Below are 17794 nucleotides of genomic sequence, written 5' to 3'. Positions count from 1 at the left end.
GGGACTGCAGGTGGTGCTAAACCGCTGCGCCACCGGGGCTGCCCAAATTCTATGTTTCTATGGGTGTGTTTGTGTGGATTCAGGCAGACGCTCATTAAAACCTCAGTCGGTGAACACGTATGCCGCCCACCCAGGAGCCCATGCCTGTGGCTGGCGTGCGCGGGGAGGGCAGCGGTGATGGTGCCTGGATGGCCTCCAGGGCATCCAAGGGGAGAGAACTTAGCGACACAGGTGTCTATTACAGCGGGCCTGCTGCTCCCTGTCCGCTGACCTAGTGGTGGTGCGTGTGGGGCGGGAGACCGTGTCCCCAGGCACCGGGCTGGGCTCTGTCCAGGCCCTGCCAAGGACCGCCAGCTGCGCAGGCGCCGGGGGTGGCACGCGAGGTCCCAGTGGCGCTTCCCGCGTTTTGCAGTGCTGCCTGGCTGAAGGTGAAGCCGAGCCCCAGAGGTGCCACACGGGAACCGTCGGTCCCGCAAGCCAAGGCTCAGGTGCAGAGTCCGTCGAGGGGCGCTGTTGTGCAGGAAGCTGCAAGGTTTGTGCTGCTGGTTTTCCGGGGCCCCAGGGAGCCAGCTCTGGGGGGCTCCATGCTCTTGCTTGGGGATACAGCTCTTTATGTCAACCATCAACCCCCAGGCTCTGCTCTCAGGGGCGCGGCGCGGACAGTAAACTCCTGCACTTCTTGCTTCCTTCACTGTATCCCGTGGGCGCCTGTTGTCCGCCAGCTGCTTGTCTGTCTGTTGCGGCCATGAGCTCCATGAAGACTTCTAGAAATGGGGCAAAAAGACTCCTGGCCCCTGTGACCTATGGTCATATAAGGGGTGTTTATGACTGTGATGTGAGGCAGAGCCGAAGGGTGAAAAACGGGGGTGGGAGGGGGCGGGAAGGGGACAGAGAGATTTGTGGGCCTGGGAACAGGCTCCCATTGGGGGGTGGGGAGAACGTTCTGGAGGGAGCAGTGCCGACGGGCTCTGTGCTTGTGTGGCCGACGTGTTTGTATTGCGGGAAAGTGAAAACGAGTGTCCGCTGTTAGGTAATTGGACTTGGAGTTAGCTTTTCCCTTCTGACCTCACGTGATGGAGCCATGCCTGGGCCCTGAGCTGAAGATACAGCAGCAGTGTTTTTTGCGGTCAGGCCAGGAGTTGTAAGGACAGCATGGCTCGCTTTCCTGAAGATGTTTGTGGTCGTTTTGGCGCCATCCCGGGGTGTGTGCATGTCAGCGTGTGCACGGGGCCTCACGTGGGGAGCTCCCCCGTTAGCTGTGTCTCCATGGAGTGCCCACTGGTCCCACAGTAGTGTCCTGGGAGCCCTCACCCTGGCCAGCCTGGGGGGCTGCGGCCTGCCAGGCAAGGTGCATTGGTCTGACTCGGTTTCCCTCCGCCAGACTCGCTTGGCTTGATGCCGAAGCTTGTAAGACATTGAAGGAGCTGGAGGAGCTAAAGGCGGAGGGCTCAGACCAGACGCAGCAGCAGAGGTGAGTCCCCGCAGCCAGGGAGGAGGAGGCATCCTCCTGTGGAGCACACATTGGTGGAGGCAGGGTCGCTGAGAGGTCGGCGTGCGCTGCCACTGCCCACCCCCTGCCAAGCTCCTGGTGGCAGAGGTGGATACAGTCAGGTGGGGAGCACGAGGCAGGTTATGGCTCCTTTGTGGACTTGAATGCAGACCTGATGCCCAGTGGGTGCTGAAGCATGAGATTTCAGCACGCTGGTGCCATCACGGGCCGTCCTCTCACTCCCATCATAACGCCCTGCAGCCGGGAGGCCAGGGCAGTCCTCCGTACAGTGTGTGCTCTGTTGGCGTCATTCCCTGCCATGACCCAGCAGCTTCCCTGTGTGGTTGCCGTGTCAAGCTGCACGATGTCTGGGACACCTGGGGGTGCGGTCAGCTGAGTGCCCGACTCTTGGTTTTGGCTCAGGTCGTGCTCTCAGGGTCCCGGGGTTGAGGTCATGTCGGGTCTGTGCTCAGCAGGGTGTCTGCCAGAGTCTCCCTCTGCCCTCCTCACCCCCTCCCAGTTTGCCTGCTCTAAAAAAATAAATTTTAAATAAACAGAACAGCTGCACGATCATGGAGCTTCACAGTTGGGAGGTTGGTGGTATTTGCAATGGGACGGTCCCCAGTGAGGCTGTCTGTTGCCTTAGAGGGGGCCCTGGGACCCCTCCCCACTGCCGTTCGTCCAGATAGCAGGATGGTCGCCCGGGTGTCCTGCCGTCCCCGTGGGTGGTCATACGTGATAAATGCAGGTGCACAGCCCAGGATACCACGCAGGGAACAGGTGTCACCGACTGTCTCCCCACCTCCCCACCCCGGTGGGAACCCGGTTCCTTCTCCCCCAGGGCGACCCACCATCCTGATCCACAGATGTGTCCCCTGCGGATGGGTCCCTGACACTTTGCTGTGCATGCCGGAAACCCAAGAAGCAAGCACAGAGCAGGAACAGGTGGTGCTTTCACTGTGACGGGAGGAGCCCGCGCTCCCCTGGGACCCGTGTGTCCATGCAGGAGGAAACAGCAGGTCAGGGGCGAGTCCTTGTGTTCGGAGGGCGTGTGGACGAGCCGGGTCCCGTGGACCTGTGGGGAGAGTGCGGGGCCTCACCCTGTTTGTTTCCCGACTGTGTTGACACTGATGGCATCCCTAACATTAGACACTGCTGAGACTGGCGGAGCCTCGTGGTTCGAGTTTGCACTTCCTTGCCATTGACCAGGGATGCGAGCCTTCCTGGTGGCTCACTGTGAAGCGTCTGTCTAGGTCCTTTGCCCGTGTATTATTTTTATTGTTTTAATTACTGATTTCTGAGGCTGTTTGGTGTGGGCAGCTGGCAGGCAGACGTGGAGCAGCGTGGCTCACCTGTGCACTTCCTTGTGGTGGCTTCTGAAGGAGGAGCTTCGAGTTTTGAGTAGGATCCGTATGTTGATGTTTTCCTGTGCAGTTGATTTTGTTCTGTGACTGGTCTCAGAAGGTTTTGCCATGCTGGGGCCCCCAGACATTGTGTGCTCTTCTGAGTGTAGTGGCCATAGTCGTAGCCCAATGAGTTCCTGGCTGTCACACCAGGGGCTGCCTGGCCTCGCGGCCTGTGGAGGTGTGCTGTCCGGGCGCCACTGTGAGTCCTTCCCTTTGTGTGGGTCAGGACATCTAGAGCAGGTGGTCTGGTGCCTGGGGTGTGAGCAGCTGGCTGCTAGTGTCCCGGGAGTGCCCGGCACGCCTGCAGGTCTCCCATTTCCAGGACTCGTTCCACCCCCTGGTCAGAGGGCTCTGGGGAGGAGTGGCCAGACCTCTGTCCAGTCAGAGGGGCCTAGGATGCAGCGTCTTCCATGTGCAGGCGCCTTGGCCCAGAGTCCTGGTCCAGCAGCCCTGGGCCCATTGGCGTCTATGGGGCATGTGCGTGGGTTCTCCATTTCCCCCGTTACTGGCCTTGAGTTCGGCTTTGTCAGCTGGCTGCGGTGGGTTACATGTTGTCCTGTCATCCAGTACTTTCCCCTTCGTCTCTGGGTGTGTGTCCAACTGCATCATGTGGACTTTGGGGAGGGAATAGATAAGTGAGATGTGTCCCATCTTTCGCCTTTAGTTGTTTAAATGTAGCTATTATTCCTTTGAAGCATACAGAGAGCCTGATGCAGCTGTTGGAACATCCAGAAGCGTCCCCAGTGGGTCGGGACTGGTGGTGGCACAGCACCTGGGCTCTTGTTGGAAAGGCTGCAACCTCTGCTCTCTCACAGGCCCAGGGGCTCGCTTGGCCCTTGGGATCAGGGAAGCTCCATACTTTGGTCATCGTTCAATTTCCCTCCGCCTGGAGTCGTACCTGAATATACAAAATGGCATATTTTCTTGCTTTTGATTTTAATCCTTGGTTTTATTTCTACATAGTGTCTCTGCCGCCCAGTTAGCAGAAAAGGTGGAGGTGGCAGTTCTGGAGCGTCTGCAGCCTCTCCTGCTCAAGGCCCAGGTAATGCACTTGCTTCCCTTTGGACGTTCTCAAAACGGTTGGCATCCGTTGCTGAGAGGCCACCTGGCCCTCCCCTGCGCACTGTGGCCGGGTCCTCCAATGCACACAAGACACAGACACGGGGCAGAGAGGAAGCTCCACTTTTGAGAAAAGGGAGATTTTAGTTTAGGGAATGAGTTCAGGTTCTGATTTCCATCCTCAATGAAGTAGATGTGGTGGTGGTGGTGTTCGCCTGGTCCTGGCCCACACCCTACAGTTTGCAACAATGGGCACACTTTTCTGCGGGCGGCGCTGGTGCACACGCGGTCCCTCCTGGAGGAGGAAGTAACAGATGCAGGCACCGTCCACCGTGGGCCGGAAGCTAGCAGCCTGTCCGGACCCTGTGGGTCCACCGGTTATGGGAGTCGTCTGGTCTGTGTGAACAGACGAGCTGAGGGCCCATCACGTGTACATGGCATGTGGTGTCCTGGTCCCTGAACAGGCCACCGGAGACAGGTATGCTCCGTGTATGGTATGTGCTGCCATCACTAGAGGCCTGGGAGGCTTGGGCGTGGAGAAGATGGGGGCTCCCGGCCACCCACTGGGGTGGCCTCCTTGCTCGGCACACAGGTGTAGGCTCTTTGGGTGGAGACACAGCTGCCCCGACCGAGTTCCTGAGGGGAGGGAAGGAAAGGACAGACACCAGGACAAACGTGCACCTCTGCACATGGCCCTGAACAGAAGATTCCTGCAGATCCTGACGTGGCCCAAGCTGGGAGCAGCTCCACGCAGCAGTTCCCTAGTCCTGACACGGGCTGTAGGTCCTCATGATGCACAGACATGCTTGTCTCAACAGAGAGTCAACTCCTCCCTGGAGGCAGATGCTAACCCGAGGGACCAGCCACCCACAGACACGGCAACGGCACAGCCTGTGCAGGAGGTGCGTGTGGGTGTCCAGAGGACGTCTGGGGGCCGGGGGGTTCTGCCTGGGTGGTGGGAGCTGACGGTTCCTCTGTGGCTGGTGGAGTCTTTGCACCCACGTCAGGAGCCGCTCACCGAAGCATCTGGACCCCGGGGCTCTGTTCGGGCCTCTCCTCTCCCGAGGACAGACTGTGGCCACGGTGCTCAGGGCCTCCGTGGCCTGGTTTCCTCCTCACCCCGGGCTTCATGTCGGCGTTCGGTAGGCATGTGCCCAGCTGGGTAACAAGTGGGATCTGGCCTGGCACAGAGAATGCCAGGATTGGAGAGGACTCGTACTGGGCTCGTGTGAGACTGAACTTTCCCGTTCGTGGAGCTCAGGTTGTGGGGCGGGGGCCACAGGCAGTGCCCGGGACCTGCTGGGGTCCGGAAACAGTTGCGGCCGCCCGTGTAGAGCAGACACGGGCAAAGCAGGTCTGTGGGCTTGGGGCAGTGGAGCAAAGCTGCCCATGGGCTTGGAGTGGGGGTGGGGGTGGGTCTGGGGAGCACGTCTGCCGGGCCGAGGCCTCACTGTCCCAGCACACCATGGCAGAGTTGGGTCAGAAGGCTCCTGTGCTGGAACCCAGAGCCTACCATCCGCACGCAGCCGGTCTCAGCAATCCCGTCCTGGCCGTGTCCCCGTGCCGTCACTGTGTTTGGGGGTTACCAGCCTCACTCCTGAGAATTACTCTGTGAGCATACATGGGTGTGAGGAGACCCCGCTGCCAGCAGCTCGCGTCCCGGTTACATTGGCCCATGGCTGAGGTCCCAGGTGGCACTTGACAGCATGTTCATAAATAACTGAATAAACGGAGGGAGACCCCAGGTGTTGACTTGTGTGCCTTGCTCACAGTGTCCCAGGACTTGTCTCCAGGAGGTTGGGGGCATTTGGTCTCCTCGTGAACCACAGTTCTCTGTGGCCTCACCATCTCTGATGCCCAGAGGGAGCTTGGGGAGGTTTGGGGATGACGTGTTGCTCTGGCCATGCATAGACCCCTGCAGTGTGTCTTTCCAAAATGCAGGAGTGTTTTTTTTTTTTTTTAAGCTTTTATTTATTTATTCATGAGAGACACAGAGAGAGGCAGAGACACAGGCAGAGGGAGAAGCAGGCTCCCTGCGCAGAGCCGGATGTGGGACTCAATTCCAGGACCCTGGGGTCATGCCCTGAGCCAAAGGCAGGCACTCAACCACTGAGCCACCAGGGATCCTCACATGCATGTTTTTAAGATTAAAAGTGACATGCACATGGCTAAAAATTCAAATAGCTCAGCTAAGTGTGATGTGACCAGCTAACCCATACTACCAAGAGCAGCTACATGGTGTGGGACCTCGCTTCTCAGTTCATACGGCTGTGATGCCGTCAGCGTGGGCTTGCTTCCTCTCTGCGATGGCGCTGGGGTCCTTGACATTCTATTCCTGGCCGATGGGAAATCTTAAACATGAACATAAGTCTTCATTCACTAGACCCGTGTGCCTGGGTTTGCATTCTCTAGATTTTTCTGTAATTTCATTCTGATTTTTCAGCTGATTTTTTTTCATTAAAGATTTTATTTATTTATTCATGATAGACATAGTGAGAGAGGCAGAGACACAGGCAGAAGGAGAAGCAGGCTCCATGGTGGGAACCAGACATGGGACTAGATCCCAGGTCTCCAGGATCATGCCCTGGACCAAAGGCAGCACTAAACTGCTGAGCCACTTGGGCTGCTCTGGAGATTTCTTTTAAGAAGGATCGGCTATTCTTTTTGAAGTGAATTTTGACACTTTGTGTCTTGGGGGAATTTATACATTTCATTTTTTAAAAAGATTTTATTTATTCATAGAGAGAGGCAGAGACACAGGCAGAGGGAGCAGCAGGCTCCATGCCGGGAGCCTGACGCGGGACTCGATCCCGGGACTCCAGGATTACGCCCTGGGCCTAAGGCAGGTGCTAAACCGCTGAGCCACCCAAGGATCCCCTTTCAGCTGATTTTTATTTAGAGTTGTTCATTTCTTTATATTTTTAGTGGCCATTTTTATTTTTTTCTGTGATAGGATAGAAGGTTTTTTTTAAGTTGCCATGGCAGGAGCTGTTCACGGCTGTCTCCACACGCATGGGCTCATGCAGCCCTTTCAGCTCTGAGGCAGGACTGTTCCCATCCCACAGTGGGGTGAGCACATGGCACAGTGGGCAGAGCCAGGATTCCGCGCCTTGCACGTGCCCCGTTCTAGAGCCTGATGCCCTCACTGCCCAGCAGGTGTTCTCTGAGGGCCTCCCTCAGGCTAGATGGTAGACGTATCTTAGGATCTGAAGAAACAAAGCACATATGGCCATGTCTACAAAGCATAAAGCACATAGTGAGTGTAAGAAATATAAGATCAGGAAACGCTAGTAGAGGCCTCCAGGGTCATGGGTACAGAGAGTGAGGACGGGGAGCCTGGTGGCATCAGGAGCAGATGCTTTACAGAAGCCTGGAACACACCTGTCGCTGCAGTGTCACACGCCCGCCAGTGGACTGTCCTGGGCACAGCCCAAGACAGCACCGCCCTACCGCACAGGAGGCCACTGTGCTCTGGGCTTGCTGAGGGGATGGGCGCCAGGCTTCCTGGGGGTCCCTGGGCTACTTGGCCAGCGTCCCTTCAGGTCTTTGACTGCCTTTTCCGCCCTCACTTCTCTCTGCTCTCTCTGCCCTCTCCCCTCCACCCTTCCGCCCTCTCCTTGCCCCGCCCTCTCTCTTCTTCCCCTCCCTCCTCTCCCTCCCCCACCTCGCCCTCTCCCTTCTCTCCCTCCTCCTCCCTGCCCCTCTGTCCCCTCCTTCCCCTCCTTCCCCTCCACCCTCTCCCTCCCCTCCCTCCCTTCTGCCTTCCCCTATCCCCCTCCACCCTCTCCCTCCCCTCCCTCCCCTCTGGTCTCTCCTTCTCCCTCCCTTTCCTCTCCCCCCTCCCTCCCCTCCCTCCCATCTCTCCACCGTCTCCCTCTCCTCCCTCCCCTCCCTCCACCTTTTCCCTCTCCTCCTTCCCCCCCTTCTACCCTCTCCCTCTCCTCTCTTCCCTCCTTCCACTCTCTCCATCCCCTCCCACCCCTCCCTCCCCTGCCTCCTCTCCCTCACTTGCTTTGTAGGCTGCTGTCCTGGACCCACTGAGGGACCATTTGGAAGCCTCAGCTCTCGTTGGGGGCGGCAGGGACAGCCCGTACCTGGAGACACTGATGCTGCGGATGGAGGAAATAGAGGTGAGGTCTGGGGCCGCCCCCAACACTTCTGCTGCCCAGGTCTGGAGAGTCATGCGGTCCTGGGCCACAGCACAGCCTGACTGCAGCCATGTGGGGCCTGGGGACAGTCACTTATCCTCCCCAATGGTCAGGTGTCCTTGAGGCTAAGGTGAGGAGGTATCCGTGGAACCCAAGGGTGGCCGTTCTCCCTTGACGTCTTTGGTAGGTGATGACTGGAGCCAGGACCATCAACATCCCTCCTGGTGTGGGGTCCCAGCAGGTCCCAGACCCTCTTACCTTCTTGGGTTCCCACGATTCACAAGGCTTTTATCACACGTTTAGACCTCAGATCTGCCACGGCGCGGCCCTGGATTGTTCAACGCAGGGACATGAGACACAGCGAGGGGATGGGGTGTGGCCGGGGTCCCAGAGCTGGGGTTGCTGTGAAGGAGACACATCGGGAAGACAGTCTTCTGTTGGTGTTTGAAAGAGACGTGTGGTTTGCTGTGGTGCTGCCACGGGGTCCCCTCTCAGGGCAGCCGTCGGGGCCTGCAGCATCTGGCGTGAAACACACGGCTCACGTGGGACGTGGTCAGTACTTGGCACATGGCACAGTCCTCTTGTCAGCAAGTTCTGGGGGATGGTGCTGTTCTCCGTTACACGCGTTACAGCAGTTGCTTCACTGGTTTTAGACTTTGCCTCGTGAGCTCCCATCCTGGCCTGGCAGCTGCCCATCTAGCTTGGGTCTCATGTGTGGAGCTGCTGTGTCCTGAGCAGTTACAGTTTGTAATGAAACTGATCTTTTCTCATAAATTAAACTTTTTTTTTTTTTTAAGAACTACCAGGAGACTGTTCGCCAAAGATACAATAAAATCGTATATGCTGACCCTCATCATTGGATGCAGGAAGGAAAAACGGGTGAGTGTCCCCCACGTGGGTCCCCTCACCTCAAACACAGGAAAGCTGCAAACCTTTGGCCATGGACACACGTGGATCCACTCGGCCTCTGTCCACCTGCCAGTCACGCTGTTTGGATGCCTGCCTTGGTTGCAGGTTCTGTGTGTGGGACCCTGGGCACAGCAACAGGTATCAGAAACGTGTTACGTTTCTTTATGGCTTTTTTTTTTTTTGAGATAAAATTTACATGTGATAAAAAGCACGAATATTAATTGTGTTGTTAGATGGGTTTTGGCAAATGGGTCCGCTTTGCAGCTCCTGTCATCAGTCAGATGTCACCTCAGAAAAGTCCCTGCGCTCGTCCCCCATCGGGGGCCCCACCAGCCCGGCTCCATTGTGCGGCTTGCGGGCTAGGACGGCACACGCACTATGTCGCACGGCCTTGTCCCTCACTGGTGGGAGCACCCTTTCCTGCGTCCCGCGGGCTGCAAGCATGAGGCGAGCCTCCACAGGCCAACATGGAGGGGCTGGCAGGGCCGGACGCCCACCTTCCCTGGCTCGTGGCCCCGTCCCTCCAGACACTGCTTCCTTGTCACCCATCCCTCCCCGCTGTGGCGGTCAGGACCCTGGCCTTTCTAACAGGAGGACACTTGGGCCCGCCTGATAGTTCAGGATGCTCTCCCCATCCCAGCGTCCCCAACATCAAGTCCCCATTGCTGTAGGGGATGCTCGCAGTGTCCAGGACCATTGGCAGGCATGTTGGGGGCCGCTGCCCTGTTGCCACGCTCGGGTCAGCGCTTACCGCGGGCTTCTCCTGGCAGGCACTCCCTGTTCATCATCTGCCTATGATCTATGCTCGGTTACGTCTGGCTTGGACTGTTGGGGGTACGTGTGCTGTGAACACAGTCGCATATAGTCGTGTGTGGACGTCGGCTTCTGTTTCTTTTGGATAAACACCGGAGCAGGCTTGCCAGGTTGCAGCATGGGGGTGTAACTTGGTCATGGACTGCTGGGCCTCCCTGCGGAGTGGCATTGCCCACTGAGGCCGGTGGTCAGTGATTGCAGCCGTGGCGATGGGCGTGGACCATGTCCCCTCAGTTTTAATTTCATTTTATTGATGAATAAGGACGTTTAGGGTGTTTTCCTGTGATTATTAGCCAGTGTTGTGTGTCTTCACAAGGCATCCAGATACTTTGTATATTTTTAAAAATTGGGTTGTTTTTTGTGCATTACATACGTTGTTTTAATACCAGCTTTTCTGGGATGGGATTCAGGTTGTGTAGGATTTACCCATTGGGAGCGCAGCTCCGTCTGTTGTGTGCTTGCAGAGTGTGCAGACCTCACCCCGTCCGACTCCAGCATGCGTCCCCCCGGAAGGAAGCCCTGTGCGTGCAGCCGCCTTGCCTTGGCAGTCATGAGTCTCCTGGCAAACATCTGCCAACATCTTGCCCGGTTTTCTCAGATGTGTTTTGTTGGAAGCAGACATTTTTAATATCGAAAAGTCTTATGTCAATTTTTTCTTAGATTCCCGTGTTTGACCTAAGAAATTGTTGCATGCCACCAGGTTGAGAAGGGGGTCTGTTGTTTTCTTGGAGGAACTTTGAGGTCTGGTTCTTGTGTGTGGGTTCATGGTCTGTTCCCAACAATGGTTTGCCTGTGACCTGAGGTAGAGATGAAGGTTCATTTTTCTGTTTTCTTCCTAAAAGAAGGCCCTTTGTTCTTGCCCCGTTTGTTGAAAAGACGTGCGCGTTTCTCCTTGTTTCATGAGGGGCAGATGCAAGCCTGTGAAGCTCCAGCAGGAGGCCCGTTTCTGGGGCTGGATGGTTGCTCATCAGCGGCCACTCTGTGGATGCGGGGAGGTGGTGGAGGTGTGCACAGAGCAGGTGCGCAAGCATCGGGGGTGGGAGGCTGCAATGCTGCCCAGGTCCAGGCGGGGGTTGGGGGTGTCGGGATGCACCCACCACACTGCACTTTCACAGGAGGGTGAGCCAGGTGAACACAGAGCTCATCTGGGCCTGTTGTGTTTTCTGTGATTCCCAAGCCCCTGGTCTCTCTGCGGCTCATGCAGCCAGCTATGGAGCAGCTCTGGGAGGCAGGTCAGATGGCCCCACCTATGGGGGCTCCCCCATCCCCCTCTGGAGCTGGGCCCCCCTCCCTCTTTTCCTCCCTCCCCGCCAGCTCCCACCCACCTGTCATGACCACCGTATGTCAGAGTCGCTGCTGGAGGGTCTCCTGTCCCCCTAAGCTGCAGGTTCCTGAGCCAGTGTGTACCCTCCTCCGTTGCGTGTCCTACGACGCGTAGCATGGGCTTCCTGGCCTGGGAATCCGTGGCTTCCAGCATCTGTTGGTATGGGAGCCAGGTGCTGGGGTGGGTCACTCTGAGAGCCGTTTGGCCCCTGGCCACAGAGTGGGCAGCCTCATGCAGAAGCCCATCTTACCCAGGACTCCCAGTGGGTATCCCCTTTTCCAGGCCAGTTTAGAGGTCTAGTGGCTGCTGATGACTGTGTGGAGGCCAGCGCACCCTGGGGAGGCGTCCTGCAGACCCCGAGAGCTGATGCTCCCACCTTGGAAGTCCTAGTGGGCATCCTGTTGCCCTTGCTCTGGGTATGAGCTCATTGGCATCACAAAACCTCACAGAGGGTGATTTTTTTTTATTTGTGCGGCATTCCATCTGTACCTTCCTCTCCTTGGGTGAAAAACTGAAAACTTCTCAGTAGTATTTTTACAGAAATGGACGCAGGCAGCATCTCTACCGTGTAGGAAATCATGGTTGTATCACTGGGGCAGGCCCGCGGTGCCACTTACCTCAGGGAAGGACATGCTTCCTTCTACGCTTGGAACACATTTAACGTGATGAGTAACCCGAAGCCCAGAAGAGCTGCTGAGCTGCGAGGTCTAGTCAGTCAGTGCTGACTGTGCTTGTGCAGGTTCCCAGCAAGGCTGAGAGATGAGCAGGATCAGCTCATTAGTGTTGAGATGTGAGCGCTTTTCCTTCCCCAGTCACAAGACCATTTAAAGGTCAAACGCTCGAGACTCCCCAGCAGGTGGCTGGTCCTCACTGAGCCAGAGCCCAGGGCTTTGCACACACTGGTTCGCAGCACGTCCTTAGGGTTCACTGGTCGTCTCACTGCTTTCTTATGGTGACTTTAAATTTGTCTTTTCTTGGGACACCTGGGTGGCTCAGTGGTTGAGCATCTGCCTTCAGCCCCGGGCATGATCCTGGGGTCCTGGGATCGAGTCCTGCGTCGGGCTCCCCGCAGGGAGCCTGCTTCTCCCTCTGCCTGTGTCTCTGCCTCTCTGTGTGTCTCTCAGGAATAAATAAATAAAATCTTAAAATAAATAATAATGATAAAATAAATTTGCCTTTGCTTTGAAAACCAGAGCGTTTTTGCACTGCTGGCTGCCCCGTCAGGCTTGAGAGATGATGGTGCGGCCTCCTGAGGGGCCTGGGCACTAGGACGGCGCTGGGAAGCTTGCCGGCCTCTCTGTATGTGCGGTCACTGTTTGCCTCTCCTCTTCTAGAGCAAACACTCGCAGCAGTAAGTGAAAGGCCTCTCTCTCCTCATCCAATCAGGATCACCAAGACCGCCGCTCGCAAAAACCCAGACGTGAACATCGTGCTGGAAAGGCCCCAGACTGGCAAGTAAGTGGGCTAGGGTGGCTGTGTGTGCTGGCTGACCCGTGGTGTTGGCACACGCGGGGCCCCGATCCCCCAGCCGGGCCTCGCCACGCTCTTGGGCAGGTGCCAGTGCCACCTGGCTTGTCTTTCCAGGGCAGTGTTACAGGGCTTCTGCCTCCAGCACTGTCTACAGGATGGGGACCCCTTTGCGGTTGGGCGGTCAAGGTGGGTGGGGGCCTTGGGTTTGTTCAGGTGGAAGGAAGACAGGCCTTGCGATCTGGGATCCCAACATCTCTGTGCCCATTTCTTCTTTGTGTCAGTTCCTTGGATGAAAGCATGGGGCCCGACAAGGGGTCTGACAAGAGAGGGGTTCCCCTGCTGCCCCTTCCAGAGGAGTATCCGCGGAAGGAAGGCCAGGCCGCCCTGCGGGTGCCTCCGGGCCTGCGGCACAGCATCGGCGACTACTGCAGCCGCTTCGAACAGTACCTCCGCCTGGTTGGGCATGAGGCCGTGGGCACCTTCAACCCCTGGCTGCTGGCTGAGAGGTCAGTATTGTGTTTCAGCCGCACCTGAGAGCCAGGTGCCCAGTGCTCACCTACGGAAGGCTGCCGGGGAGACTGAGCTGTGTCTGGGCCCATCTGCAGGCTTTGTCTGCCAGCTGCCACTTTGGGCAGGGGAGCTAGAGGGACAGGTGTGTGATCCTGCGTGAGGAGTGCTGGGCGGCCTGCTGTCAGGTCTGGGACAGGATATACGACACCATAGGGTGCAGCGGGCAGGTGGGAGGTGGCCACCTGGGTCCTTTCACTCCTGGATGAGGCCCTTCCTGTGCATACATGGTGCTGTGACAGACACGTGTACATCCAGTCCTTTACCTGCGCCAGATGCAAATCCTGTGGGGGGCGGCACCTGACACTGGAGCTGCAAACCACAGCCCCTCCCCAGCTCTCCGCCCCCCCCCTCCCGCCCCTAATGGTGACCAGCCCCTCCACAGCTCAGGCCAGGGGCAGGATGGAGGATGGGATCACCTCTTTCAGTGGCTGATTCTTTTAAATGCTTCTGCCCCTTCCACGCGGCCTCCTGTACACCGACCCCCACAGCCCGACAGGCCCCCTAGTCCGTCTCTGGCTTCTGCCCCCAGTTTTCTCTGAGACCCTCTCTCCTTCCACCCAGATCAACTGGTGGCTTGCATTCTGGGTGTCCCTTCACCACCACCTACACATCTGGAACCCCCCCCCCCACCCCCAACCAAGGGCCTCCACCTGGGGCTTCTCTCTGGTTTGCAGTGCACACCTTGCTCTGTGTGGGGAAGACGCTCCCAACACGTCAGGTTCTCATGCTCCCTCCGTGATCCACACATCCATGTGGCTTCCTTCTTTCGCAGGAGAGGGCAGGTGGAGGCCTCATTCCCTGGCCTTCACCTGGGTCCCCCCCCAACTCCCCTGCCATCCACTGCCTGCATTCCCTGTGCCTGGGGGGCCTCAGGTTTCTCCTCCCTTGGAGCTGCTAGTCTGTTTGGATCCCACCTCCCGACCCCCCTTCCTTCTGAGTCTGGGTCATTTTTCATTGGGTCCTGTCCCCTCGTGGCTGAGGCACATCTGTTTCCTTCTGTGGTGGGATCGTGTGTGGTCCCTCGGCTGACCCTGAGCCTTCCTCTTGTGGAGTGTCTGGGGCCCAATCTGGTTGAGCCGCACATGTATTTTCTAGAAGGGGAAGGGGACGGGGAAACCCAACGGGCTCCTTGTGGTCACTTGCACACCATCCCCAAACTGACCGGTTGTGGGTCACCTGGCATGTTGGAAAATCCAGAAAAGGCCGAGGAAGACGGTTCTCTGAGGGTCCTTCGCGTGATTCTGCCATCCTGCAGACGTAGGAAGCACTCAGCCCATGAGGAGCACACAGCGTATGGGCACCTGGTCCCTCCAGTGACAGTTCCCACATATCACAGCTGCGGGTTTTCCCTCCCCGCCTCTCATTCCTTGTGTGCATGTGCTGTAGGTCGGGGCTGCAAGGACTGGATCTTGGAAGAGCAGACAGGGAGCGGCATCATCCCAGAGCCGTGGGCATGAGAGGGCAGTGGGTGTCTCAGTGCCTCCTTCCCCCCAGGAGAAGCGCTGCTCCTATTGGAGAGCAGCAGACGTTGTGCACGGGCAGAGGTGGGAGCGCTGGCGGCCCAGGCAGTGACATGTTTGTGGGAGCAGACTCGCCAGGCGTCTGGGACACTTGTGATCAGAAAGGGCAGGCGGAAGCTGCATGTTTATCTGTCCACCCTGAATCCCCACCTCGGTCGTGTCCCCAGTGGCTACGTAAAGCATGAAGCCATAGGTGACGGCAGGCAGATGAGCAGTACAGGGTGGAAGGCAGCATGCAGCCAGACGGGGGCGGAAGGCCCGGCAGACAGGAGAGCCAGTGCCAGCCAGGGTGCCGCCGGGGCCGTGGAGACCAGGGATGAGGGGGCCAGACACCCACACTTGAGCACAGCCGATGGGCCAGGCCGGGTGCCACAGCAGGTGGACCCAGAGAAGCAGGGAAAGCCCCAAACCAACTTGGAGTCAAGGACACAGTCACCCCAGGAACTGAGCCCGGGATACAGCAAGAAAGGGGGAAGTTCTTAGAAATTAGAGGCATGATGGCCACAGTAGCTCACTGGGGAGCTTAGCGTGAGAAGCCAAGTCTCCCATCAGGAGAGGAATGGACCCGAAAACAATAGGGTGTGTGTGCGGGGAGCTAGTATGCATGTAGGGCTGGGAGTGCGTGGGGCTGGTGTGTGCAGAGCTGGTGTGCGCAGAGCTGGTGTGCATGCGGGGCTGGGTGTGTGTGCGGGGAGCTAGGTGTGCGGGGCTGGGTGTCCACAGAGCTGGTGTGTGTGTGTGCATGAGGACACCCACTGCCTTGAGGCAGGAGCAACATAAGCAGCTGCTCCCAGGGGCTCTGGGCTCATCGGGGCACGTGCTGACAATGTCTGTGGTCAGGCTGAGGTCAGTGCTCACGGGAATGCAGGGCGGCCGCTAACGCAAGAGCGGAGAGTCAGGGTCCAGGTTGCGGCACGAAGATCATCACAGAACCTCACGACACCCGGAGGTGGGAGAAAAAAGGCAGAAGATACCCCACATTTTCTTAGCAGGAGCTGAGATGTAGCAGAGTCGCATTACCTGGAAGAGACCATGCATGTCAGCGGGACGGGGGGTGGGCAGCTCAGCGGCGGCACCAGACGTCCAGGTGGGGCTGTGTCCGTCTGTGGGAGTCACACGTCCCTTTGACCCATGCGAACGGGCCCCTCGCCCTCCGCAGACCAGTGTGGATGGGGCCCTAAGTTGGACCAAGTGGAAATGTGCACCTCCTGGTATTTCCCATAAATAAAGTGATCTCGGGGAAAGGGCGGCAGCCGGTGGTGGGAGCAGCATGGACCCTGAGTGCGCCCTCGGTAGAGGCATAGCATAACCGCGGCTGCGCAGTAGCTTCCACTGTGTGGGCGTCTCCGGCCGGGGGCTGCCAGCTGTGCACACCTGCTGTGCGGGAACTCGGTCCTGCTGCAGAGCGGACGCCACGCAGACACTGGCGGACGTGAGCGCACGTCGGTCAGTGGGCAGCCTTGGGTTCCTGACTGTCGTGGTCCTTCTCGTGACGTGCCCGAGGGGAGCATTGCGGGCAGGGGTGGGCTGTGGGGCCCAGGCACTGCCTTCTGCTCTGGGAAGCGGGGCCTCTCGCCTCCCCGCCGCCCCCTGGGTGAGTCCCACTCAGCGGCCCCTCCACTTGCAGCCCTGCCATTTGTCTTCCAGCTTCTCCGAGGAGCTGGTGGACGAGGCGCTTGGGGCCGTGGCCGCGGAGCTGGAAGATGCCTGCGAGGACTATGCGGAGGCTGTGTTCACCTCGGAGTTCCTGGAGCCCGCGACCTGAAGGTGCCCCCTCGGGGCTGGGGTCTTGCCCGTGGCTGTGCCTCTGCATCTCCTTGTCGTGGTGACGGCTCTGGTGGTTGATGATGGAGGCAAGGTGCTTCCTGGGGCCCAGGAATCGTGAACGATGACAATATAATATTTTCTCAATGTGTGATTTTCCTACTGAAGTAACTGTGTTCGTCCCGCTGCTGAGTTTGGGGACATGAGCGTTTGGACAGGTGCCGGCAGGTGTCCTTCCCTGGGGCCACCAATCCCTGGAGGCAGCCAATCCCTGGGGCTGCCAAAGACTCCTGTGGTTTGGGCCCGCAGCTCACGTGCAGACGGAGCCTGGTGCCCCCTGCTTGGTCACGGCCCTCAGCCTGCTTCTGCCCCACAGATGAACTATGACGTCCAGACTATGGGGTCGTAGCTCTGTCAGGGTCCTCAAGAGGGTCCTCGAGAGGGTCCTAGGCTCCGTCCCTGCATCCCGGGCTGGTGCTGCCTATGTGTGTGACCCATGGAGGAGCCGGGGCAGGAGGAAAGGCCCGGCAGATGCGGGGAAGCCCTGGTCCTAGAGAGGAAGACACGTGGGGCCACGGTAGCTGGGTCCTCACGCCCCCGCCCAGTGGTGCTTTTCCAGGAAAGCCTCTGATTTTCCAGAAAAAGAAAAGGAATGTGCATAGAAATAAGGCCACTTCCTGGAAGTTTCCTTCCATCGGCAGCCTGAGGTGTGTATGTGCCACGAATGGCAGGTGGCATGAGGCTCCCCCAGGGGCAGGGGGAATCCTTGTGGTGCCTGCGGTGTGGATGCATGTTTGGGTGACCACGTGAGCTGCTGGGTCACACTGACTCCTGCAGAACCGGGCTGCATGTGATGCAGGGGATCAGCAAGGCTCTGGGGTCAGAGGTCTTCACCAGGAGGGAACGTGGGCACAGGGGTCGACGGGCAGTGGCTCCAGGAGCTCCAAGTGGCTTGTGGGGCAGTTTGTAGTGTGCGGATTCTTTAAATAAACTCAGGATTTTACATCTGTGCGTGTCTGCCTGAAATCATTCCGCCTCCCTTCTCCCCAAACACAGGACTGTGACTTAGACGCCCCGCCGACACCTGGAGGGCGCACCAGGGCCTCTGCTGCCTGTCCACCCCTTCCCCCCGCCGGAGAAACGTGTTCATGGAGCCTTCCCTGGACGGGACGCTCATGGCACTGCATTCCTGCTTCCAGGGGAGACAGGGCCCGGCCATCTGACCCTGACACACCTGCTCCTGTGTGGAGCTCCGCTCCGGGGCACCCTCCTGCCTCATGGGCCGCAGGCAGTGACCCCACGCTCCTTACCCCCCGCCCTGC

At 58.3% G+C, this 17794-nt stretch overlaps 1 protein-coding gene across 6 annotated transcripts in view; it reads left to right on the top strand.

The window, feature by feature from the left end:
* The window catches only part of KIAA0753 (KIAA0753 ortholog), a 44635-nt gene extending 27156 nt beyond the window's left edge, over nucleotides 1–17479 (top strand). For 4 of the 6 annotated variants that reach the window (XM_072821655.1, XM_072821653.1, XM_072821654.1 and 1 more), the window contains exons 10-18: nucleotides 413–532; nucleotides 1382–1471; nucleotides 3859–3937; nucleotides 4773–4856; nucleotides 7974–8084; nucleotides 8900–8981; nucleotides 12483–12603; nucleotides 12900–13124; nucleotides 16356–17479. In XM_072821655.1, the coding sequence (XP_072677756.1) occupies nucleotides 413–532; nucleotides 1382–1471; nucleotides 3859–3937; nucleotides 4773–4856; nucleotides 7974–8084; nucleotides 8900–8981; nucleotides 12483–12603; nucleotides 12900–13124; nucleotides 16356–16473 (1030 nt within the window). In that variant the 3' untranslated portion in view covers nucleotides 16474–17479. Of the gene's footprint in view, nucleotides 1–412; nucleotides 533–1381; nucleotides 1472–3858; nucleotides 3938–4772; nucleotides 4857–7973; nucleotides 8085–8899; nucleotides 8982–12482; nucleotides 12604–12899; nucleotides 13125–16355 lie in introns of those variants that run through there. The other 2 variants (XM_072821656.1, XM_072821657.1) reach the window with 2 other exon arrangements.
* The last annotated feature ends 315 nt before the right edge of the window (nucleotides 17480–17794 follow it).

The sequence above is a fragment of the Canis lupus genome, chromosome 3, assembly GCF_048164855.1.
Source record: "Canis lupus baileyi chromosome 3, mCanLup2.hap1, whole genome shotgun sequence".
NCBI lineage: Eukaryota > Metazoa > Chordata > Mammalia > Carnivora > Canidae > Canis > Canis lupus.
This window is presented reverse-complemented; position numbering and strand designations above follow the sequence as displayed.